Below are 27,096 nucleotides of genomic sequence, written 5' to 3' on the forward strand. Positions count from 1 at the left end.
ACTTGGTTTCGATACCAGTGATGGGCAGAGCTCAAATAGCCCATTGCGTAGCTGTGCACTTAATTCCAAATAATCAATCAATAATCAATTAGAAGTCTCTTTTCTTGGCCGAAAAGGGGAGGAAACTTTCTGCTGGTTCGCCATTGATTTTGAAAGACTGGAGTGAGATAACGTTGCAAAAAGAGGATATTTATGTTTCTCAAAATCCAACCTAACAGATGAATCCTGACACTGAACGTAAAGCTTCTTGGGCAATAATTTGTAAGAGCCTAAAAAAGACCTGTAATGTTATTTTTTATACGACTCTGATTTTAAGTCATAGTGTGAGATATAACATTTGCATTTAACACTGTTTATTACACTAATTTTTCCAATGCTTCGATTGTATTTGGCGTTTAAGTCGTAAAGTTTAGGATATTTAATAAGTTAGCACGAAAATGAAGTTTTATTTCATGAACTCTTTAATTTATCGTTAAATAAGGCGACGGGTTGCTAGGTGATAATGCACAATTATAGAGTGCAATATTAATTTTCGATATAAACCTCTTAAACGCATAATGAGTTAAATTATTCACTTACAAAGCTCGCTTTGCCAAGTGCGAGTCATTTCTTGTGGCGTTGGCGAAGAGATACTAAAACATTTAGACACTTTTAATGTTGCCCATCGCCAAATAAATTTATTTACTTTTAAAAGTTGTTTTTACTTTTCAAAAACATTGTAAAAAGTCAAATTTTGTAACTGACAAAAAAAGTATTGAAAATTGTATATTTAATAGAAAAAGTAAAAGACACACTGTCTCCCCGGAGGGGAATCGAATCCTTGTTTACCGCGTAACAGGCGGGTATACTCACCACTATATTATCAAGGAACGTATTAAATTGTAAATAATTTTCTTTGTGATGGTCCTGCATTGCAGCGCTACCTATTATTAACTCATGTCGCAATCTATTTCTTAAACACCAATATAATAAATTTCAGTAACTAGAAAATAAAGGAAAGTTAAATGAAATTATTATTAAAATGCAACTTGATATAATTAATTTTTCAAAAGAGTTTAAAAAATAGTGCTCAAGTCTAGAGACGGTCTATGTCAAGCTACTCATAAAAAGTTGGAACTAAATTGTACAGTTTATATGCAAAAACGGCTTGTTTGGGTTGAGAAAATATTTTACATAGAAGAGCGAACAACGTTTCGACCTTCTTCGGTCATCGTCAGGTTCACAAAGAAAGAGGTAACTGACCGGAAGCTGACCACATGTTTGAAAGGGGTTGTGTAACTGAGTGTTACACCGCCAGAAGCCAGGTTTCGATACCCGTGGTGGGCAGAGGACAGATAGTCCTTTGTGTAGCTTTGTGCTTAATTCAAAACAAACGATCCAAACAACCAGCAAGTGGTATTCCTTTATAAGAATAACTGGGTTTTAAAAATAAGAAACTAACTAATTATGTTAATTAATAAGGTTTAACCACAGATTGGTACTAAAAGGTATTAAGATCAGCGTATACATTAGTACAAAATTATTTTAATTACAAAATTATATGAATTTCATTGCCCTAGATATACGGGTATAAAAGGTCAAACAGCAGTTGGCTTTAAGTGTATGTAAATATCAGGACAAACAACCAGTATAAGATATAATATTTTGTACGGTAGCTATATAGGTGCACACAGCAGTTCATTTAATGTTACATCTTACTAATTGGTAAGAGGACTTTAAGTATTAATGAATTTCTTGAATCATAAACTTGTCACACCTGAATTAACTCAGTTTGAAGTATTTACTTTTACCGCGTCTTTAAAATAGAAGGGTTTGTTAGTTTTTTTTTAAACTGGAAGCGTATACGATCTGGCTTATTTATATATCACGCTTGCTAAAATCGTCTCGAAGTTTCACTCATAAACTAGTTTAATTTTTTTTCAACAGATACCTGTGTCACTGTCATAAAAAAACCTGTTACATTATTTTAAAGTTGCAAGCAAAAGAGATAAAATATCTTGAGAAATGCTTAGAATTATTTTTTCTTACCCAATAAGTTGTCTCTTGTTTGTCTGCCGAAAGGAATTGAACTCTAGATTTTTACGTTACAAGTTCGCAAACTTATCGCTGACGCAGCACAAAACATCTATTTTTAACTTTTCTAACCATTTCACTTGTTGGTTTAACGTGTAGGTTAAAGACGTTAAGCGTTGATTATTTTATACCTATTGGAAAAATATATGAAGCTCAAAATATAGAGTGTGTGTGTGTGTGTGTTTTCTTGTAGCTAAGCTACATCGGGCTATCTGCGGAGTCCACCGAAGAGAATCGAAGAACATATAGAGAATTACGTAAAACTTGAACGTGCTCAAACTGTTTTATTTGTGTTTGTGTAGCAGAACGTAGTTTAAGTAACAAATAAGTCTTACAATTCCATTAACCAGACAGACTTTAATGTTTACAAAATCTAGTCATGCTTATTAATGTCTACTGTATACGAAGATGTATATATATTACACAGACCTGCTACTTTCCATTTCAGAAAAGTTGTTTTAGTTTCAATGTTCCATTGTTTGTTTTTCTTATAGCAAAACCACATTGCTGAGCCCACCGAGGGGAGTCGAACCCCCTGATTTTAGCGTTGTAAATTCGTAGATTTATCGCTGTACTAGCGGGGGGCAATGTTTCATAATTCAGATTCACAAATTTCGCAATAAATAATTACATTTGTTAACAAAAATACAAAAAAACTGTTTCAAAACTACGTGTTGTGATCTTTCTGTTATGCATTGCGTTTTCATGTTTTGTAAAAATTCTGTATGAGATGGAGAAAAGGGGATTTCATTTTCGGATCGACACACAGTTATAATATGAACGTTGATATGTATGTCATTCACGTGGCTTTCAAAATATTTCTTTTTCTTCTTCAGAGTTGTAGCCGCAAAAACGTCATCGACACCCAACACCAGATTTTGGATTTTGGTTTGTTTTGAATTTCGCGCAAAGATACTCGAGAGCTATCTGCGCTAGTTGTCCCTAATTTAGCAGTGTAGGACTGGAGAGAAGATAGCTAGTCATCACTGCCAACACTTGGGCTACTCTTTTACCAACAAATAGTGGGATCGACCGTCACTTATAACCGTGATTCGAGCCCGTGACTCCTCAGATTAAGAGTCGAGTGCCTTATCCACCTGGCCATGCCGGGCCCAGATTTTAGAAATGACAATGTTTAAGGTACTAGAAAATATTGTTTCCAATATTTATGGGCTTTTTGAGTTCTTCTTTATTCATCATCTAGTAACCTAAATAAAATAAAAGAAATCTATAACATTAAATAGTTGGTCAAAACCATAAATTTGGCGAAGGAGAACAACATTATTCACACACTCAAATAATCTAGGTTACAAAATGATAAGTTTGAAAGGACTTAAAGACTTCATAAATATACTCTTCAAAACAAGAAACGCAAGAGGGATATTTTTGTTATTTAAAAGAGAAATATATGTAATAACGTTACAAGCTCAGAGTATGTGATGTTACACTTTAAGGCACTGATTGTCAGACCAAAATGACAATAAAAGTTGTGCACTTTGAAAACGGAGGAAAACATCGAATTTTTCGCCAAAACGCATGAGTGTCCAATAAATTTGTTTGAGAAATCTGCATGTTTTGCAAGTGCAACATGTGCAAAATCCCTATAAAAGTGACGGCTTCTCGGTTGTCATAGCTCAGTGTTAAGCCACCGACACTCAATACAGTTACGCCAAGACTCACTGAAGCACAACGCAACAGCGCCATTGGTCGCTTGAAAGCAGGCGAATCTCGATCAGATGTTGCCAGAGCTGTGAATGTCCACCCAAGCACCATCACAAGGCTATGGAATCGTCACCAACAACATGGATCAACTCGTGACCGTCCACGATATGGCAGACCTCGTGTGACCACGCCCGCACAAGATTGCAACATCCGGTTACGTCACCTTCGAGATAGGACCACCACTGCGACGTCTACTGCTTCAACCATACCAGGACTGCGTAGGATTTCCGATTAGAGCGTACACAACCGTCTACGAGATTCTTAGGCCCCATGTGCAACCCATCATGGTGAACGTCAACGATGTTTTTAATGTCATCTGCACATTGACAATACTATCCCTTGCTTTGGCTGTGATTTTCGTTCTAAGGCTTTTTAAGTTCACTCTTCTGTTTTACGTGTATTTAAACGTGATGCACAATTACATTATTATCGCTTGCTTTGGCCGTGACTTTCGTTCTAAGGCTTTTAACTCTTGCCATATGACGTGTACCAAAAAAAAATCTTCAAGGCTTTCCAGGTGTGCCGCGAAAATTTTCATATTGTCCTTGTGTAGCGCAAGTCAAAAAAGGTTGAGAACCACTGCTTTGTACAATATAAATTCATACTTTCATCTAGCTTTTACTGGAAATCAGTTAAAATACATTTTAATCTTGATATAGTTTAGTGACATGTTTGTTCGAAATAAGATTTCCTTTTATTTTTGTTTTAATGGAGCAGACAGCAGCAGCTAGATACATAAAATGCCATAAGTTTTTATGAGTGATCCAAACTAAGTGTGCATGTAAAAGTCATTCACTGGAGTACAAGGTGATTACAAAGAAAGTGCCACAGCTCAGCACATCATTTCTCACAAACAGCATGGTATAGGAAGTTGAAATTGTACAGGGTTGAAATGAGTATCATGTGAAAGGAAGGTCACTTTGATTCATTTCTGATTGGTATAAATGGCTCTTTTGATTGCAGTGTAGTTCATTTAACCAACATGAAATTGACAAGTTTGCAGATAGGTGAGCTAGTAAAGTGTAATTACATTATAGGCTACAACATTAAAGCAGTACTGAGGGAATAGCAGAGTGCATAACATCTGCAGAGGGCTTTATTCCAGTGTTGTTGTTGTATAATTACAAAAGAAATACAAGGAGATAGGTTGGATTTGTTATAAACCATATAGAGCTCATCAACACCTAGTTAGCTGAAGCTGTTGCTGAGGTCTGAAAAAGTCAGCTCAAGTGCATATGGATGCAGCAATGGATGTTTTGTTACCCTGTGTCAGGAATTGGCAACTTCAACTGTTCATTGAGCTCATCAGTCAACTTTGAAATGTTTCCTGACATGCAGCATTATGTTTAAAGATTTAAAAAAAATGAATTTAACCATTGTTAATTATATAAAAGACTGGGAGTTGTTGAACATTTTCCTGCCAATGTAGTATTGACTGATGTAGCACATTTCACTCATTTTGAAATTGTCAACACATCCAACTGTATTATCTGGTTGGAAACTAATCCATATATAAGATTTCCTAAACACCTTCATCATACTAAGATGACAGGGTGGCGTGGTTTATACAGCTGACTTTATTACTAGATCATAACATTTCTAATACCTGTCAACAAGTGAAATGCAAATGTGTATATTTCATGCTGCAGGGTACTGTGCAATGATCATAACTAATGTTAGTTTCATCGAAAGAATGTGATGGAAATTATTGTTTTCATGCAGAATGGTGCTTCTTCACCTATTGGTAACTAGTTGGAACATATCTTGCAGGAACCTGTTAAAGGCAGAATAATTTTACATTTCTCTTCTTATGAGTTGCCAACTCATTCAATGGGCCTCACATTAGTTAACTTCTGTTTGTGGGACTGTCTGAAATTATACATATATCATGGGGCCTCAAAGATACAATATTCTGGGAAGTAGCCAGCATACCAAATAAGATTTGTGAACTTAATATGATGTTCATTGTTACACTAATGTAATGCATAATAATAAGAATAAATAATAAGAGACACCACAGCAGCCAAGTAGTGATCCACTGCCACTATAGAGGGTGTGATGTTGGATATGAAGTGTGAGTGATGAAAGTTAGACCTCATTTCTGCTGCTTAGGTTAGTATAAATTTTGCCCATGTGCAGGAGGTGGACAAAAAAAAGTGTCCTTTTTAATTTGTTATATCTTTTATTAGATAACAGAAAAATATCTAAAACATACGTTTTTAGAACACACTTTATGAGATCTGTTAAAATATGATCTTAAATCCTAATTTTAACAACTGTAGGCTACTAGGAATAAGAATATCTAAGAAACAGTAGCAGGTGCACATCACTTATGATAAAATCATAAAAAGTTCAGGTATTTACAAAAGCCATGTAAAAATTATGATTTCATATATTTGAACAAATCTTATCTAGCACATTCTAAAAACGTAGTTTTTACACATTTTCCTATTATTTATTAAGCCTGAAATAGGGGAGAGAGAAAAATATTGTGTGTACAAATAAATACATGTAATTTAAAAACAACAAGGAGCATGCTAGTATATTGAGACTGTCCTATCCACTGTACTAAACCCTAAAATGATAACAAAACACTCAAAGCCATCCCTTATTATTCAGATATGTAATGTGTCTTCCCTTTAACTTCCTTACATTAACTGCATATACTACATCTGAAGGCAATCCTTTTGAGAGGTCAACTACTCTGTTAGAAAAATAAAGTTGTCTTAGTTAAAGACAACTGTTACGTTTATAATTTCCCTTAACAGTCTTAAACACCTCAATCAGTATTTGATATAGTATGTTTTTGAATTTATAATTTGTTCTGTGTATGTGTGTGTTCATATATATACAGGTAGGTAATTTGATGTTGTTTAAGTTATCTTTCTCCTTACCATTGTATTGAGCTCACACCTATTCTGCTCATGGTGTAATGGGCCTCTTGATGAATCTGATGTTGCCTGTAAAGTGAGAAATATTGAGTTTAAACAGTTTGGTAGATAGTTTAAGCTCAATAAAATGATGATACTTATTTTTGTAGAAGAGACTGTTTATTGTTCTATGGGCAAGTATACACACGCAATGTTTGTGTTAGTGAATTAATAAGGATTGTTTGTTTGTAGTTATTTTGAACCCAGTCTTTTTCTTTCATGAACTCAGTTACTAAGAGATTCTGTACTACTTCATAATATAAATATCTTATAGAATGTTCTATTATTAAGTTTCTGTATCCAATTTTTCTGATACTAATGCAGCTCTACTTGAACATAGTATATTATTAAAGATTCCACATAACTCACTGCATTAGCCTAAATTACACTCTCATAAAGATCTTATTATTAAGTACTGTATTGAAATAAGATCTTATCAGTTGAAAGTTGTAAATAACTATTTATACTGATTGATTAATTAACTCTTAATTGTAAGTGTAATTCAAGATAGTTTATACAACTTCATAACTGCCTATTATTTCCAACAGTCTCTTTTTTACATTGAAATTTGCATTTTTTCTGTTTTCATTTTAGGTAATATATTAAGTTTCTTTATAGATGACCTAACTACAGTTATGGCTGTTTTGTTTGTTGTTATTTTCAGGAAGTTCAAGTGTCTATCATGGGTTCTATTTTTTCACATGAGAAAAGTACAGCATTTACTCAATCAGACTGCAGTGACTTGTCTGATAATCAAAAGTTTAAAAACATAAAACAAAGGGTATGTATTACCTATACCTGTATATATATTTATATATATTTGATATTTACATATCAAGCAGTGTAAGGCTGTCAATAAAATATTCAGTTCCAGACCACATAGAAGACTGAATATTGTTTGTGAGTTTGTATACAAATAATTATTTGTATTCACTATTTGTAATCATTATTTTAAATTCTATTGTTTTTTTTTATATATAAATGTATATTTGTGTTAACAAAGAAAATTGTGTGTATGTCTTGTTGGCAAGTATCATAAATTTGATACATATTAATATTTATTTAAGTTCTAAATTAAAATTTCCAGCATATTTTTGAAATCATAATATGTAACATAATAACATAATAAATTAGAGACTTGTCCAAGATAAATTATAATATGTAACAGGAGAACTCCAACGATTGGACTGTAAGAAACAATAAGGAATAAGAAGTCATCCCATTATCATAGAATGGAGAAAGTAATTTATATAGATTTACAGCATGAAAACAACATACAAAAGTTTTATTAATACGTTCTTGTACAGAAGAAATGTAATTAGAGTTTCAATTCTTAGTAACATATAGGTATATTCTAGTAGTTTTATTTTAGGATTTTTTAAAGGTTGTATCCAAATGTTTATGGTTCTAATTCCTTTCGGTATTTGTTACAAATGGTCAGTGCTAGCTAGTGCAGGTATATCTGCTTCTCTAAGTGGTGAGTATAGAAGATGAATTATTAATTACTTTTTAATATTATCTGGTATATTGGCCCTGTGCATAACTAGGCACATAGGAAGCATTCCCTTTTTTGTACTAATGAGATTTGTCTGTATCCAACCTTTTTCTTTTGTATCAATTTTAATTTATATCAACTCTTCCAATGTTTCCAATTCTGGCTTTGGTTCTTACTTTTTGTGATGTATTTCACCTGAGAATACTACAAAGTTAAGCCATTTTCATGAGTGAAAAAAATGGTTAACAATAAGTGTCTATGTTTACACTTTCTTGATTTTGTTACTGGTCATATGATCGAGATACATTTGCAGCAGTTGAAATCGTATACTCATGAACAATTATGTATTTAAGTTTGGGATAGTTAGGTTATATTTTGAAAGTTAAATTTTAAATTTTGTTAATTTGTTATGGTTTTTGCAGCATACTCAAAATGAGAAAAGTTGTAATTTCACTGTTCAAAAAAAATTGTAAATTTAATATCCTGTAACTTTTAAACAGTTTTAAAATTAAATTTTTCAATCTTCAAAGATGTGTGTGTGTGTTTGATTCATTCAGCAGCTTTGTAATATTACTATATTTTATAATATTACTATATTTTATAATATTACTATATTTTTTAGTATTGTTATTGATGTTGATAAAATATTTAAGCACAGATTAATTGTAGTGATGTTAAATATGGTCTTTCAAACACAGCTTGAACTACAAGATGAAATTAAGTCATTAGAAGAAGAAAGTAATAAATATTCAGTTAAAAATGAACATATACAGAAAGAGGTGTACAAGCTAAATGAACAATTACGTATGGCCCATGAAGCCCACATGAATCAATTGACTCGGTTAAAGCAAGAAAAGGAGACTTCAGGCTGTGATCAGTTGCTCATCCAAGAAGCTCTAAGACAGGAAGTATTAAAGTTGAGAGAAGAATATGTTACTCAAAGCAGGCAGTTTCCACAACTAGAGAAGTTGGCTACCCAGTTAACGGTAAATCTGAGGAATATGACTTCAATGCATAAAACATATTATTTGAGAAAGTTCATATATCAGTTGACATCAAGAAACATATTTAAACACTGTATCTATTTTAGATATTTAGTTGATTATAGTGTAAGATGGATATATTATAGTTATGTGCCATTCCTAAAGTGAAAAAAAAGAGACCAGGTTAATTGCTTTTAAATTTCAGTTCAGGACTTATTTAAGTAGACATGATGCTAGTATACCAATATATAGCAAAATATACTTACTTTCACTGACAATATACAGTTTTGACAGAAAGTGTTTGGACCCCTGCGTCCTGAGTGGTTTTTTTGCTCATAACTTAAAAAGTATCATGAGTAGGCGAATAGAAGTATGATATATTATAAATATTATACTAACACACATCTACATAAATTTTTATTTAAATAAAATAACAAATAAACTGTTTATAAACAAATAACCAAAAATAAGAGGAGCAGAAAGTGTTCATACAGTTCAGAAAGTTTGAAAAAATTTATATTCCCATAAATATTTTCTTTAGTTTGGCGAATAAACTGTATTGTACCATCCTAGAACTAGACACTGGGTTCATAATTATTGGAATTTAGCCAGCAAAAATGTACTTCCGGCAAGTTAGCGCCGTCTCCGTCATTATTTGCTTGGTCATCATGGCGAACAGGAAACTGTCCAGTGATATAAAAAAAAAAAAAAAAAATTATTGTAAAATACAAGTCTTGTGTTTTTCTTTCTGGTATTGCTACATAACTTGATGCGCCAAAATCTACTGTTCAAAGCATAATTGCCAAGTTTAAGTTTATAGGATCAACTGCTAACCTCCCTCGTTCCGGATGCCCCACAAAAATTCCAGAGAGAACCAAGAGGAAGGTTCTCAGAGAAGTTAGTAGGAACCCTCGTTTAACACATAATGACATACAAAAACTTGTAAGGGAAACTAGGGTTGAAGTAAACACCTCTGCAGTTACAAACTTGTTACGCTCTTCTGGGTTTAAAGCATGCGGTCCTAGTAGAACTCAATATTTAAAGCCTGTTCATTTAGAAGCACGATTGAGATATGCAAGAAAGCATGTAGATAAACCCTTTACCTATTGGAAGAGTATTCTTTGGTCAGACGAGACTAAAATCGAGCTTTTCGGCCACAATGATGTTAGCTATAATTTCCTTAAGAAGGGGGAACGAAATCTTCCAAAGAACACCGTCCCTACAGTTAAACACAGAGTTGACTCGATCATGCTATGGGGTTCCTTCAGCTCTTCTGGTGTAGGCAGCTTTCACCGCGTCAACGGAATCATGAAAAAAGAAGAGTACGTTGATATATTAGGCACTTGTATCAAGAATGATGCTCGGAACTTGCGGCTTGGGCGTCGTTGGATCTTCCAGCACGACAATGACCATGAGCACACATCGAAATATGTGCAATCCTTGTTGTAGAGAAACCATATAAGCATTCTGGAGTGGCCATTACAGTTACACGATCTTAACCCAATTGAAAACGTTTGGCATGAGTTGAAGACCAGGGTTCATCAGCGTCATCCGAAAAACGTTTTAAAGTTGGAGGCCTTCTGTAAAGAAGAATGAAAGAAAATACCAGTTGAATACTGTCAAACAATCATGGAGGGCTATGAGGAGAGATTGCGTCAAGTTATTCACCTGAAATGCTACACAACTGACCATTAAAGTAGATGCACAAACACTTTCTGCCCCTCCTATGTTTGTTTATTTGTTTATAAACAGTTTATTAGTCATTCAATTTACATAAAAATGTATGTAGATGTGTGTTAGTATAATATATATAATATACTCTACTTTCATTATCCTAATCATGATACTGTTTAAGTTATGAGGAAAAAACTACTCACAATGCAGGGGTACGAACACTTTCTGTCGTATCTGTAGCTATTTCTCAATCTCCAGGGTTTCCACTCTTTTCCCATCTAAGCAGTGAAAATACTTTCTGCAGTCTTTTATATCCCACTCAAATTTGAATGCTCAATGCAAATTTTCCAGATACTGTATATAAGTACCTCATTCAGATAATGTAATCATTTTTTCTTGACAAAGCATTCATCACAAGTTTCTATCAACAGGAGTGTTGTGATTATTCATTACTTATATTGTGATTTTGAACATTGTTGACACTATGATTATTATTTTTTACTTATGTTCATAAATTAATTTTAAAAATATCACCAGTGGGTATGAATTTTCAATTTAATGTTTCTACTACAGAGATTAACCAGATCTCTTCCCTTCACCCTTTGTTATTTAGTGTTTATCAACACTCAGTTGAAGCTGTATGTGATATAGTCCTTTGTGAGATGAAGACATATGTGGACTGAGGGTGTTTCTCTGAATATTTCTGAGGTGGCTTTTGCAAGTAACCAGGCAACAAATGACAAGAAGTTAGAGTTGCTTCTTCTGATTTATTCTTTTACTAAGTCATCCTTAACAGGGGATCATTTTGATCAGTTGTCTCCAGCATCTTTCCTTCAGTCGGTTACTTGGGTTTGTGAGGTTTTGGGAGTTTCTCCTATTGTATTTGACTCTACTCCTTCCTTATTAGCAGAAAGGACAGCAAGTGATGTCTTTTTTTCCACCTTCTCCTCATATTGCTGTTTATACTGGGAGATTTTCTGCTCTGTTATGCAATGGAATAGCTGTACCTTGACCCCCACATCTATTGGATACTTTGGCTTATCACCTCCATGAGAATATCTGTTTAAATTCTCAATGGATGACCCCTTTTGGACCTGTAAGGGTTTAGATTGAATCCTGATATCACTTTAAACAGATCACATTTTCTTCCTGTTTATCTTATTATCATACTGTCCTAAGGTATTTATCCTCATTCCAACTTTTGTTTGAAGCATATCAACATTCCCCTCAGCAATTTGAGGGCAAGTTGTGGATTTTGCTGACATCTACATTAGTCAGGTTGTCTTCTTCAGTTCTTTCATTGGTTTCCTGATTAGTTTCTTATTGAAATTAATTTGGTAAAAACATGTTAGAAACTATTCGTTTACCATCTTCTGTCTTCAGGGAACTGCAGGAAACTCCTTTTATTCATCCCATGTTATTTGCTGGAATTCCAGAGATATTAGAAGTCCAAATTTATACAGCCTGTTCACATTCTTATTTATTGTTATTGGCTTTCTGCCTTTCTGGTGCAAATTTGGGAGTATCGGCCTGTAGGGTTTTCTGACCTCCTTCTTTGGTTCCCAGAACTGTTTGTTCCCATATTAGCATCTGTTCATACTCTCAAGGATCTTTAATTTGGGTGGATCAATTACAGTGGCTTTAGTGACTACCCTGTGGGTGAGAAAGTAGTGTGAGCATGATTAAATTACTTTCTGGACATCTGGAGTTCTTTCACCAGGGATCCATGGGTACTCTTAATTTTGTAGGCTCAATCTATTACCTATTTATGTCCAATAGATCCACAACAAGTGAAGTTTTGTTCCCAAGCCATAAGAGAGTTGTTAATCCAAAGGTCAGTAGAGAGATTTGATCCTGTTTTTCTGGGATTTTATTCCCATTTATTTATTGTACTCATGAAGGTAGGAGATTGGCATTCAATCATTGATCTGTCTCCATTCAACCAATTTTTAAATTATCCACATTTTGCAATGAAATCTTTTCTCAACCTCTGGTAATTCTGTGCCAGGGTTCTGGATGACCAAGTTCGATGTTACCAATAGAATTTTCTCAGAGGTTTCTCAGGTTCATGCACAAAGGTCAGATGCTGCAGTTTAGGGCTCTACCTTATGGTCTTGCATCAGCACCTTATGTCTTCTGCAGTGTTGTTTGAGCATTTTCTCATCACCTGCATTACTTGGGGGCTGTGCACACTTCATAATATTCACATCAGGCTCCTTTTGACTTCATCCCTTCAATTAGCTTAACAACACTCTCAAATTTTCCTTTCAGAAGCCACAGAAGCAGGCTTCTTTATTAGACTAGAGAAATCTGTTTGGTCACTGACACAATATCTCGTGCATTTAGATGTGTTTTTCAATGGTTACTTAAGTCATACACAACCAACTCCTGTGAGCCTTCAAGCCATGGAAAGAGCCATCAGGCTTTTACTTATGTTTCCTTCTCTTACAACAGAGATGGTTCTCTCACTTTTGGGAATGTGGGTATCCCTTAAGTCTATCATTCCTTTGAGATAGACACATATGAGATCCCTTCAGTAGTTACTGCACTGCCAGTGGGTCATGCATTCTGATCCTTTGGATCATCCCATGTCATGACCCAAGACCAACATCATTGATTACAAATGGTGGTTGGATCACAACAACATTGAAGCATCCATTGAAGGACCACCTCATCCTGAGATCCATCAGTTCATAGATGCATCTCTTCAGTAATAGGGCAGCTTATCTTCAAGGTCAGAACTTCCAGGGTATTTGGACAGAAGATGTGTCTACCCTCCATATAAACATTATTGAACTCCTTGCAGTACACTGGGCACTGTTTCAAAGTCTTTATCTTTCTTGAAGGGAAAAATTGTAATGGTACATTCTGACAATTCTATGATGTGGTATCTCAGATTTCTTGTCTAGGAGGCACACATTCTTGAAACTATTGTTTTCATACCTAGGATCATCTCTACTAGTTTTTTAGCTTGTCATGTTCTGGAGTGGCAAGTTTAGTTGCAGATCAATTATCTCAACCCAACCAACTTCTTCTAACAAAACAGATAATATACTCTTCAAAAAAAAGAAACGCAAAAAGCAAAATATGAGACAAATTGTTAACAAGTTTATTCCGGGTAGTTCTGTATGGCATGTGTGAAACTTTGCACATTCACTGCTGAACATCCAAAGTCTGCAAAGGCGAAGTCCACGCTCACTAGGTGAAGTTTAACGTCACTCAACGTCAATAACGAGTATGCCCCCCGTGAGAATCAATAACTGCTTGGCATCTCCTGCCCATGGAAGCGATGAGATGACGAATCACATCCTGTGGAATGGCTGTCCACTTAGCCTGCAAAGCTGCTGCAAACTGAGGTAGAGTCTGCGGTTGAGGCTGTTGCCGTCGCAGACGTCGGTCAAACTCGTCCCAAAGATGTTCAATGTGGTTTAAATCTGGTGATCTGGAGAGTCAGGGAAGAATGTTGATGTTGTGGAGTCTCAAGAAGACAGTGGTGAATCGGGCTGTTTGAGGACGGGCGTTGTCATGTTGGAAAACGTCGTTGACGTTCACCATGATGGGTTGCACATGGGGCCTAAGAATCTCGTCGACGTATCGTTGAGCCGTAAGATTCCCTTGAATGTGCAAAAGGTCTGTTCTGGCATTGTAGGCGATGGCAGCTCACATCATGACGCTGCCCCCACCAAATCTGTCAACATCCTGCACACAGTTTGCTGCAAAACGTTCACCTCGGCGACGGTAAACACGGGTCCTTCCATCCTGCCTACGAAGCATAAAACGTGATTCATCGCTGAACCAAACATGCCTCCATCGTCGATGGGGCCATATCCGATGTGCCCGAGTCCACTGCAGTCGTGCTTGATGATGTTGCTAGGTGAGGATGACGCCTCTGACTGGACGTCAAGGTCGGATTTCTGCATCTCGTAGACGGTTGCATACGGTCTGATCGGAAATCCTACACAGCCCTGGTATGGTTGAGGCAGTAGACGTCGCAGTGGTGGTCCTATCCCGAAGGTGACGTAACCTAATGTTGCGATTTTGTGCAGGCGTGGTAACACGAGGTCTGCCAGATCATGGACGGTCACGAGTTGATCCATGTTGTTGGTGACGATTCCATAGCCTTGTGATCGTGCTTGGGTGGACATTCACAGCTCTGGCAACATCTGATCGAGATTCGCCTGCTTCCAAGCGACCAATGGCGTTGTTGCGTTGTGCTTCAGTCAGTCTTGGCGTAACTGTATTGCGTGTCGGTGGCTTAACACTGAGCTATGGGAACCGAGAACCCGTCACTTTTATAGGGATTTTGCACATGTTGCACTTGCAAAACATGAAGATCTCTCAAACAAATTTATTGGACACTCATGCATTTTGGCGAAAAATTCGATGTTTTCCTCCGTTTTCAAAGTGCACAACTTTTATTGTCATTTTGGTCTGACAATCAGTGCCTTAAAGTGTAACATCACATACTCTGAGCTTGTAACGTTATTACATATATTTCTCTTAAAATAACAAAAATATCCCTTTTGCATTTCTTGTTTTGAAGAGTATACATCATGAGGTATTTTGAGTAGATTTGCTCTCATTTCAGGTCTCCAACAACCGATGCATTTGTTACTCATTGAAAACATTGGTAGTAGATACATTCATTCAGGACTGAAAAGGATTACAGCTGTATGTCTTTCCCTAAAGTTCGCTATTGCCCTGGGTTCTGACAATGATTCATTCTACTCTTTGTCATGTTCTCTTGGTTGTACCATATTGGCCAGCTGAAGCATTGTTTCTACTTCTTCAGTATTTGCATGAATGGTAATTTTGGTTGATAATTTACATGAAGCTTTCTGGTGGGGGGCATAACCCTTCTCTTTGATCAATGTTGGTTTTCTATATTATTCATGAATGGAGGTCTACTATCTCGTAATTCTAAAAGTGAAGTGGTGTTCCATCTTAAGTCCTCGGTGGAGCACAGGTTCTACATCCTCTATATAATTATTGTGATAACTGTTAAAACTAAATTGACATTGTATTCCAGGAACTGGTTCATAGACAAAGTTCCTTTCTTGCTGAAATAATAGAAAACAAATCCAGACAAAATAACTGGCTGACGTTTCTTTCAAACTAAAGCTACAAATAGTAGTTAGGCAGGTGCACATAGCTAACATAAAAAGAACGTATTTTTTATGGAGACTAAAATAAACTGCCATTACATACAGAATATTGTTTAGAGATAAAAGTTAGAGCAATTTTAGTCATTCTTTAGATATTAATAAGCAGTTTGATACAGTTTTGACATAAACAAAAAAATACTCTTAAGAAATACATATACAGGGTATCTGAAAATGAATATACCAAAAAAAGGGTTGAGTGACTTTATTGTTATTTGAGATAACAACAACAATTGAGTATAAAGATAAGAAGTAGGCTTGTAAATTTTAATTTTAATTATTAATGGACTTCTACAAGTCTTCCATCATTCTCTATAATTAATCTACTTCTGCATTCAAATTCTGAGAAAACATTTTCCAACACAACAGTAGGGATGGATAAGATAACTTCAAATATCTGATGTTTCAGTTCTTCAAGGTCTTTTGATTTGTTATGGTAGACTTTTGTTTTCAAAAAACTTCAGAGATGAAAATTTAAAGGGGTTAAGTTGGGTGTTCAAGAGGGCTATTTGATAGGTTCTCTCCTACCAATCCAACAAGCCCCACGCTAGTACAGAGGCATGTCTTCGGATTTACAACGCAAAATTAGGGGTTTGATTCCCCTTGGTGGGCCCAGCAGATAGCCCGATGTGGCTTTGCTGTAAGAAAACATACATACCAATCCAACACTATGAAAAAGTTTGATTTTAAAACTTTAATAATTCAAGCAGAGTGAGGTGGTGGTCCATCCTGTTGGAAGGTATCTCTTTGTAACAAGCCAGATGTTTTTTGGAGTTGTGGAATAAAGACCTCTTGTAGCATGTGTAGGTACAAATTCTCAGTAGCACTATATTTGTAAAAAAAATATATTAATTTATTTTTTGGACACCCTGTATAGTAAACATCTTATTTGAGGAAACTTTGATAAAGAGTGTACTCCTACAAATGTATCTGTAGATTTAGTAAAAAATTGTGTAAGTTATGAGTCACATATGTTAATTGCTTGATCTGTTGTAAAAAAGTCTTACACCTTATAGGCTATAGAACAAAAACTGTGGTCAGCAATTTCTAATTGTTAAACAATGCTCTCCATTTGTAAGGAAATTCTGACTGAATATGACTTTCAAATAGTAAAAGTTTGTAAATGTTTCTGTCATTAAGTAGACCAAAATCTCGTTTTAAGCTCGACTGTAACCTTGGACAACCATACTGATTGTGAATAAGAAGTTGTTTTTAAACTGAAATACTATATTTATATTCATTCTGGTGAGAAAAAAAAAAGAGAATTACAGAAAACATTTAAAACCAAATACAGAACTGCTGTCTTAGCCATCAGTTAAGTCAAACTAAAGTGAAAATTTTCACATTTAAACCAGTAGAAAACATTCAGTAAATAGAAAAACTCCAGAAGTAGAGATGCTAATACAAATATCCCATCTTATAATGAGTTTAAAACTAAATTGATTAAACTTCTGGATTGGATCATACTGAAACAGTTTTAGTTTCATTGTTTTATCTAATTTGTGATAATAGAGGGATTAGAACAAATTCCAGGTTGTAAAATGTATCAGTATTTTCTGTGTAATCTTATTAACTCCTTTTATTTTTATGTGGATAATGTCCCAATGAAATTATTCAAAGGCACTTAGAAGAGTGTGTTTAAGAAATTTAAGTGGTATCCCCATTAAAATTTGGTAAATAAAATCAAATTTACATTCTATATTTTTTATAACTTATTTGAATGAGCTGTCATGTTTTGCTAAAATTTTTAGCATGCCAATGTGAACAAATAAACTCTGCATGAAGGAAATACAAAAAATAATTTTTATCAGGTAATTTTTTAATTCAGCAATACCATGAATCAAGCTATGTGCAGAAGTATATATTCAAAATTGTATTCTTTACTACTGTGTTCTCATGTGATATTGTTTATTATTATGTATCATTGATACTATCTAGGAAATCGCATCATCCTTCAGGCAACATGTAGAAGAAAGTAAAACAGTAACATCTGACTTCATAAATGCTGTATTAGTGAAACAAACTGCTCAAAATGAAATCATTAATGAACAGCAGTTAAAAATGCAGAAAACATTTGGAAAAACAAAATGGATGAAGAGTGCCAAAATATCAACAAAGAATTTATGCAGAAAATGAAAGAACTGAATTTGACCTCAAACAAAAGTTTGAGGAAGAAAAAAGTGATATAGAACAGAGATACAAGACTAAAATTTGTGAAATGGAAAAAGATTTAAAATACCAATTTGAAACAGAAAAGGGTGAAGATAGAAAATTCATATCAGCAGAAAATTGAAGTATTGGAAGAGTTGCGTGCTGATGAGAAACAAACTTTAAAAAATTACATTACGATGAACTTCAGGCTTTAAAAAAGGAACAAATAGAAAATCTAGAAAGTTTGAGTAAACAGTTAAATGACAATTACCAAAACATATTTCTTTAACAAAACTCGTAAAATGGCTTTAGTTCTGTAAGAAATCTTTTTCAAATGAAAAATAAACAAAATATCAAGTGTTTGCAGCAAGACTTTGAAAAGAAGCTCAAGTTTGTCTCTCATACACTGGATATCTGTCACCAAGATGAAGTGAATCAATTAAACAGTAAGTTCCAGAATGATGTATCTGCTCTACAGATGGCTCACCACGAACAGTTTCAGAGATTGGCAGAAGATATGAGGAGACACTGGGAAGTAGAAAAATCTAAACTTCAGAAACTTCATGCTGAAGAAATTGAAGCAATGAAAGAAAACTTTAACAGAGAGTTTAAACACAAGAAGCAAATAATGGAAAAAGCACATATTGAAGAAACAAATAAACTGAAAATGATCAGTGAAAACGTTCTTGAAAATATAATAAATAATCTTAAGTTCTCTTGTGAAGAAAAGTCAGAGCATGCTGAATATGAAAAGCAGTCATTGAATGATATAAATAGTTTCGAATTATTAAAATTTCAAGAGGAATGTAAGAGCATCATAAGTGGTGAAAAGCAAAAGGTCATACAAAAATGTGATGAGCAGTTGAAACAAGAAATAGAAAAGTTTCATGAACAACTTTTAGAAAAATATAAATGTTTGAAGGAGTCAGTCAAAGATAAATGTACAGAAATAGAAAATAGAATAAATACCATTAGTAAATCAGTTAAAGAACAGTTACAGATAAAATACCAAAATAGTCTTTATAATTCGGAAGAACACTTATTGACTAAATGGATTGTAGAAAAATTCAGGTTAGAAGAAGTGCATCAGGATGAAATTAACCATCTTAAGAAATGTTTTTAGCAGCAATTAGAAGAAATTCAACAAAATCACCAAGAAGAGTTGAAAAATTTAGAAAAGACATCCAAACAAAAAATGGACAACTTACAAGAGCTTCTTAGAAGCAGTAAGTTATTTATGTGTGTTAAACATCTTGTAAATAGAAGTCTTGTTGAAAACAAAAAACCTGTCTTTGGAATACTAACTTTACTCTTGTTATGTATACGTGATGAAGGTTAACCAATTCCTTTAAATGTTTATTTTCTGCAACTTTTAATATTTTGAGGCTATCCATAATCTAGATAAAATGTTATTATTAACAATTATATCATTTGTGTAGCTGTTTCACCCTTGTTAATTAAAATATAGAATGTTTAGCTGCTTTAGCTTGTACCATAATCTGCGATAGTTTAAAGTGAGTGAAAATACCAGTAAATTTAAAAACCTGATATTTGCAGTTATTTTAAACAGTCTTGGTTTGAATTGTACATATATTAGATTGAATCTAATAGGATCAGTATTACTATTAAAGAAACACAGTCAGATAAGTAAGAATAGGAGGCTCATTAAGCATGTGGTAACCACAAAACATTGACCAGTGACTGCAACAACTTTAACAGTTAACAACCTTTATTTCTTTCTTCTCAGTCAGAAATGATCTATTACAGTACAACCTTCACCTCATTTGCTTTGAGTATTACTTTCCATTTGGATTTCATTCTCAAGTCTGTTTCTTTCCATTTCTTTATGCCAGCATTTCTTGTTGTTTGTTTGTGTTCTCACTTTCTGATCCATTAACCTTGGGTTTATCTTTTATTCTTGCTCGTTCTTAGTTTTATGCTGCTTGCTTTAGCTAATAGAATCCATTCTCATACCCAAATGCCTCATCCCCCTCAAATTTGTTGTTTTGATTTTTATGCTTTCATCTGTAGTTTTTCTCTATTCCCTGTTATTGTTATCCATCTGGCCAGCCTGGGGATTGAACCTTTTACATCTGTATGTGAGACAATTCTTAGTGCATTTATAGACATTCATTCTCTTCTTTTTTTGGCCTCTTCCATTTTTTTTATGCTCTATTACTCCATACTTCAAGTTCCTTGCTCTTGGGACTCGTGGAGTCAAATTATTTTCCTCTTTCCTGTATGCCTTCCTAAGCGTCCTTCTTGGCATGTCCTCCATTTGTTTTCTGTTCTTTCTCCTTTCTTCTCACATTGTCTTGATCTTTACTCTTTCCTCTGATCTCGTAACAGCATCTTTTATATATTTTAGTATTGTGTGGGCCTTTGCTTACCATATTCATAGTCCTGGGATTGGTATTCCTTGTTCAGAATTTTTCCTTCTGTTAGTGAATTTTTGGATGTTTTACCTCTTCTACCTTCATTTCTTTCACACAGATACTCAGTGTGGTTGGTACTTTGAGTCTTTTCTCCTCTTGTCTCAACTGAGTTCAGCTTATCTTTTTTGAGCATTGGTATATCTGGCTACCTGATTTTACACTTCTCATCCTCTTACTATACAAGAGGCCTTTTTTTGTTTACAGTAACCCTGGGTTTCTTAGAATCCCTCATTCGTTTGGGGTAAACACTAATGTGTCTCCAACAATGGATCCTACAGACTCGTGGTTTTTATTCATAGAGTTATTTTTCCCTTTGTGAGCATCTCCTTGGGGTATTATTGTGGTGATATTGCTGCATCTGGATAACTTCCTGCGCTAACTTACTCTCACACAGGATCTTTTACTTTTTTATTGCTTTCATCTCTCTAGATAAATTTCTGTTGAGGGCAGAACTTTGAACATTTCATTGTTGATCTTGTGCTCCTTCAATTTCAATAGATGCAGCCCTCTCTTTGTTCTTTGGATGTTTTCTTGCCTTGTCTTGTTCCACCCAGGCTCTTACACAGTTGTTTCTTGTTGCAACCAGAATCAACATTGTTCTGGTTCATGAAATCTTTTAAGTAGCAACCTCTCACATGAATGTGTCAGAAAGTTGAGCTATTCAATGTATTTATTTTGAGTTTCTTCTCTTTCTTCAACATCATTGTATGATTGTTCTTACAGAAAACTCTATTGTGGTATGGTAGCTTATGTTGGTAATCAAAGAATTATTCTTGTAACCTGTGTTTTTTTGCAATTTTTGTCTACTTGTTTTACTTAATTTAGTAGGTTCACCTTTGAACTTAAATTTCTGGTTTGATTGATATTATGCTAAACTCCTCAGATCATTGCCTTTTTCTGACACAGTGAACTTTTCACTGTTTGTTTTTAGTGGATGGCCAAATCCTACAACTACAACTATACAAGGTCTTACTGTACATCTCACAGACTGTAAAATAGGCTTATTGATAAAGAACTTGTTTAACAGCTCAAACTACTACAACTATACAAAGTCTTACTGCACATCTCACAGACTGTAAAATAGGCTTGTTGATAAAGAACTTGTTTGACAACTCAGGCTACTACAACTATACATGGTCCTTGTTTAACAACTTAAACTACTACAACTATACAGGGTCTTACTGTACATCTCACAGGTTGTAAAATAGTACAGGAAGTGTTTATGCATTATAGAAATTGCTTATTAATGCAAATCAAAACCTAGGTATATTATAGCTGATACTCTATTTTTACTTTTAGCAGATTCTGTACTTTTCAGTTTAAAAGAAACAATGTTGTTGTCATTTATCTGTAGCATTATTATTATTATTTTCAAAACTAAACTAGAGTTGTTTTTATTCTATTATGTCATTTTCAAGATATATCAATAACTTGTTTGTCTGTCTTCTAAAGATCAATTGTAATGTTATTTTTAAAAAAAATGCAGCAGTTTCAAATGAATGTATCCTATTTGTGCCAAGGTAAGTTTATTAATTTTTTTATTTATTCTACTGGCAGTTGTTTTAAATGACCACTTGCATTCAGGAGTTGTCTTTGTTTTTTGTATGTACTCACCTCATGATTGAGATTCTGAACTATTTACATAGTAGTTACATATGTTTCCATTTTTAATTTATTAAAATGTTCACATACACACAAAAATTACCTATCTTGAACCTAGCTTTTCTTAATTTGCATAAATGGATACTGTAGTAAATAATTGTAGCAGTTTATGCTTTTATGAAAATTATTTTAAACAGTATAATTTTAAAAATATGCTTTGATAAGTTACAATATACAGAACAGCTTATAAAGCACTAATGGTCAAAAGGTATGAAAAGTATGGATTTCCAGTTAATGAAATAACTCTTTAAGCAATAGTTTTTTCTTACTCTGATAGAAGAGCTCTTGGAGTTACAGGCAGAGAAGGGGAAACCTCTAAGTAATGGCTTGCACTCCTCCTTGGAAGAAGAAAAACTTAAAAACTCAGAACTGATCAAGCAGCTCTCACAAAAAGTGTAATGTGTTTTGAGCTTGAAATGACTTTATCATTAACTGAAGGAGATCTTTCTGATTCGAAAGAGTGTTTGGTCCAATGTCAAAGACAAATGGAGGAGTACCTGTATGTTAATAAATTGTGTTTGGATAATTTTTTGTAGTTTTAAGAAGCTTCGAATAATACTAGTATGTTGAGTTTTATTCATTCAGATGTACTTTTAACCTTGGAATATCTGGTGTTTAATTTGGTTGTAGTTAATATTATTAACTTTTTTATAATAATCTTCTAAATGGAAAAATGGAAAATAATTATTGAAAGCTCATAGTTTTTTACATTTTTATCATATCTGTTAAGCAGATGTACAAAGTATTTTGTTGAACAACTTATGTACATATTAAATGAGACTTCAGTTGCAAAATACAGATATATTTAATTACATAAAGAGAACATAAATGCAAAAATAGATCTCAGTTGCAAAGTAATGTTAAAGCTAATAATATTTGAAATGTTGAAAGATATATTTTATATCATATTAAATGACTATAAATATAGAGAGAAACAGTAAACCAAAACATTTGGTTACTTTCATTTCTCCAATAATTGTGATTACTTGTAATTGCTTTATAATTGTTTTTAAAAATAACCTGAATAAATACAGATGTAATTTTACAGTCTTATACATTTTGTTGATATCATACAGTATTGGTATTGAATTGAACATGTAAGAACATACATTTTATTTACAAAGACATATCTTGTATATTAGTTCTTCAGGAAATGTTATGATGTTGATGACATATATACTATCAGAGATACCAACCATTACGATTTTGGTGTATACATTATGACTATACACTCACACAGACAAATATTACGACTTGTTGCAACTCCCAAGTTATTATATATTGTACAGGCATATACAATAAAGTGATAAATTGTTCCCCCAGGGCTTTAAAGGGGTGAAAAGAAAATTTCTAGTGAGATACCAATAAATTTTGATAATAAATAAAAGACATAGTCCAAATGGCTACTTGCGACAATCATGTTTGTGCTTGAAATAATAAAAAATACTTGTATCTCCAATGTCTACCAATAGTTTGAGTGAGGTGCTTCTCCATGCTGGGTATGTGGGGAAATCCATAGTTACGTCATCAGTGCTTGTCAGCCAATCAGCACTTGTGTAGATGGGTATTTCTTGTTTTCTAAGTGGCATAGAAACACCAATGCGATCGTTCACAAGATGGAAAAAAAGAGGCCTTGTTCACTAGATTGTCTTGTTTCTGGCAAATCTAAAAGGACTAAAACTGTGAAAGGGCTCTGTCTACAATGATTATGCTAAGTCATTTGAAATAGTTGGCATCTCTGTACTATAAGCAGAAAGAATTATGAGCAAACAAATATAGTAATAAAAAGTACAATTTTCTGTTGAAATGCTCAGATATGAATTAATGATATTGCTTGTATTTATATGCTGGATACCAAAAATTTATTGTTGCATTAATTTTCAGATACAGTGATCAGAATATATTATTTGCAATAGGTACTTTTCTGTCTAACTTCAGAATAATCTACTTATGTTCAAGGGAACTAAACAGCTGAATGAGGGTCTTGATGTTTAATCAAAAATGTGTGTTAAGCAGCATGAGAAAATGTTCAGAAACACTACTCACTTCTGTGCACCACAAAGAGCTAATACATTACACATACTATCATGTAAATTTGTGTGCAGGTTACTAGCCTTTAATAAATTTCCAACTTCTGTATATCTCAACATGTATTGTACCAGTCAATTATAGAATGATACATCCTACATACATAGTAATCTGCATGAGAACCAGCAGGCTCATTCTTTCCTAGGCACTGTTTGTCTTCTGTACTTATTGTTTTAACCTTTTGTTACTATTCATTGTTTAGTACCTCTCTTCTTTACTTTCTTTATTATCTGAAAGAACAATATAAATTTTAAACATATCAGTTGGAACATTTATTAGAATTATCTTCACTTTGATTTTTATTTAATTGACCTATGCTTTTATTCCTATATCTATTCTCATTGTTTAATCTGGCATCCAGTTCTTTTCCACATCTCATTATTTATGCACAGTCGTCATACCTAGATCAGTTTATTTTTAACTGATACATAAAATAAAAACACAAACATACCACTACAACAACATTTTCATGGTTTAATTGGATTATGTATTCATGTTTCTGGCATCTTCCAAGATATATAACACTGCTTCACAGTAGTCATTCAATATTGTAATGACAGTGGAGACACTACTGGTCAGTGATGACGAGAAAACCAACTTGTAGAGAAATATATATGTAAAAATGGCTGGTTTGGGTTGGAATTTTTAAATATTTTTTTTATGTGGAGGAGCGAACAACGATGGCCGAAGAAGGTTAAAACGTTGTTTGCTCCTCTACAGTTAAAAAAAAAAATCTCAACCCAAACCAGCCATTTTTACATATATATTTCACTAATGGTCAGTGATACTTCTAACATTGCACAACATGTGATTGGTTCCATTCTGATCTAAGATCTAGGATTCACAGTTATCTGCATCTATTACTGCAGCTGAGCCTGCCCCATTTTGTAAGTGTTTCACTACTGTTGTTTTTATATTTCCATATCTACTTTTGTTTCTCTTTTCAATGTGGACCAGGTAGTCTCACTTTCATCGTTCACTGCTTGGATTCCATGGGTTTGTGTATTTTGTTTTCTCTTCCTGTGGTGATATTTTGCTGACTCACAAGCTTCTTTATTGTATGAGCCCCATTCACCTGATTTTTTTCTTATTCAGTTTAGGGGTCACTGTGAGGTTTTATGTATGGGCTGAATCCTTTACAATAGGAGTCTGTGAATTGTTGGTGATAAATTTTAACAGTAAACAAACAGTACACAGTCTACTTGTTTTAAAATATACATATATTTTTCCCTTTAATTGGTCTTCTTTAGTCTACTAATCAATTCTTGACATTAAGCAGACCCATATGCAGAATGTGTGTGACAGGAGTTTCTGATTTACAAGATCACAAGCCAACACATACTGTGCAAAGTACAATCAGCATGCTAATGCTATGTGGATCTGGGAGGCATGTGGATATTTCAAGTCAATAAATGCTAATGCCTCATCTAGACTGTGCTTGCCAAGGAGTACATTGAAAACATCTAGCACCAAGGAAGTGCCTGTCCACTTTCATAACTTATGTATGCTGGCTTTATAAAATAGATTTCATGGTATTCTGTTGTACTTTTTCCAGTAAAAGACTGTTACGGTGGTTAAATCTGAGTCCAGACACTTTTATGGATTATCCTCAATATCTTTTGCTCACCATGGTGTAAAAGAGGAGAACAAGAGACCTTCATCATTCCCATATTATGTATAACTACTAGGGTGGTTAACTGGGAGAGTTTCTTAGCAGTTATGGAATCCCTCCAGAAAAGTCAGAGTGAGCAGCACAATGCATTAGGAAGTAGGGCAGGAGTATCCATGTTATTATAGTACAAGTCACCCATAGGACTGATTTTCCACTGGTTTTGGTCATCAGGATGGGCCAAAGTGTTCTCCTTTGGAATCAGGAAAGGACCTTAGTCTCCTGTATGTATAGTGATTAAATTGTACAGTAGAAAACATACCAAAATATATGTCTGATACATACTTCACTGAACACCTTCTCAACCTTTTCTCTACATTATTGGTTCACATTATTCCTGTCTCATCTATGAATAAAGTTAACAGTGAATGCAAGTGTTGATGGGAATCTACTGTGGATGGATCAAATGTTGCTCTTTTATTGGTGGGTGGTTATTTTTAAATAATGATTACCTCATGTACTAGTGAAGCTCACATTAAAATGTGATTTTGGTGGAACATAGTTCAAGATTAATTGCGTGTGCAAGTTCTCAACAGTGGGTGCATGAGAAATAACTATTGTATGTGTAGAGATATATCTGTTGAAAATACATTTTAAAATAAGGAAAATGTTAAACCTTTCTTGGTTTTTTTCCCCCATCATAAAGGCTGGCTATCACAGATCTTGAAGGTGGTTTGTTTTTACCCCTCATTCATTACAAAGTGGTCTAAGGTTCTGCCAGGTCTCAGCTTTAAAATTGTTGGACCCCATTCACCATCTGTGGCTTCAGCTCTGCAGGGGGATTTTCCACACTTCTCCAGTCCAGAATTTGTACACTGTGTCTCACACACCTCCTCTTCATCTCTGCTGTTTTCAACTTTCTTTACTTTATACTTAAAAACTTTTATCCACACCACAGTATCGCCTCTGGGGGTGTGTCTTTCTTCCTTGGTGTGCAGTGTTTTTTTTTAGAATAGATGGTCTGCCATTCTTCCTTTTGGTCTTCCTGTCCAAGCACAGCTGGCTGAATTGAGCCTGTCCTTATAAAACATTGTTATCTCCACTGGTCAGTC

At 34.2% G+C, this 27,096-nt stretch overlaps 1 protein-coding gene and 1 long non-coding RNA gene across 2 annotated transcripts; one reads left to right on the forward strand and one right to left on the reverse strand.

Annotated features, from left to right (window-relative positions):
* Positions 1 to 2,246: 2,246 nt before the first annotated feature.
* LOC143224083 (uncharacterized) lies at positions 2,247 to 9,671 on the reverse strand. Its single transcript, XR_013013198.1, has 3 exons — positions 9,470 to 9,671; positions 6,690 to 6,755; positions 2,247 to 3,281 (listed from the first exon to the last, which is right to left on the reverse strand). It is a non-coding gene; the product is annotated as an uncharacterized LOC143224083 (long non-coding RNA).
* A 9,022-nt stretch (positions 9,672 to 18,693) lies between these two features.
* On the forward strand, positions 18,694 to 22,890 carry LOC143224084 (uncharacterized). Its single transcript, XM_076452545.1, has 2 exons — positions 18,694 to 19,416; positions 22,565 to 22,890. Exon 1 carries the CDS (start codon positions 18,708 to 18,710, stop codon positions 19,311 to 19,313), a length of 606 nt encoding a protein of 201 aa, XP_076308660.1. The 5' UTR covers positions 18,694 to 18,707; the 3' UTR covers positions 19,314 to 19,416; positions 22,565 to 22,890.
* The last annotated feature ends 4,206 nt before the right edge of the window (positions 22,891 to 27,096 follow it).

The sequence above is a fragment of the Tachypleus tridentatus genome, chromosome 8 (assembly GCF_004210375.1).
Source record: "Tachypleus tridentatus isolate NWPU-2018 chromosome 8, ASM421037v1, whole genome shotgun sequence".
NCBI lineage: Eukaryota > Metazoa > Arthropoda > Merostomata > Xiphosura > Limulidae > Tachypleus > Tachypleus tridentatus.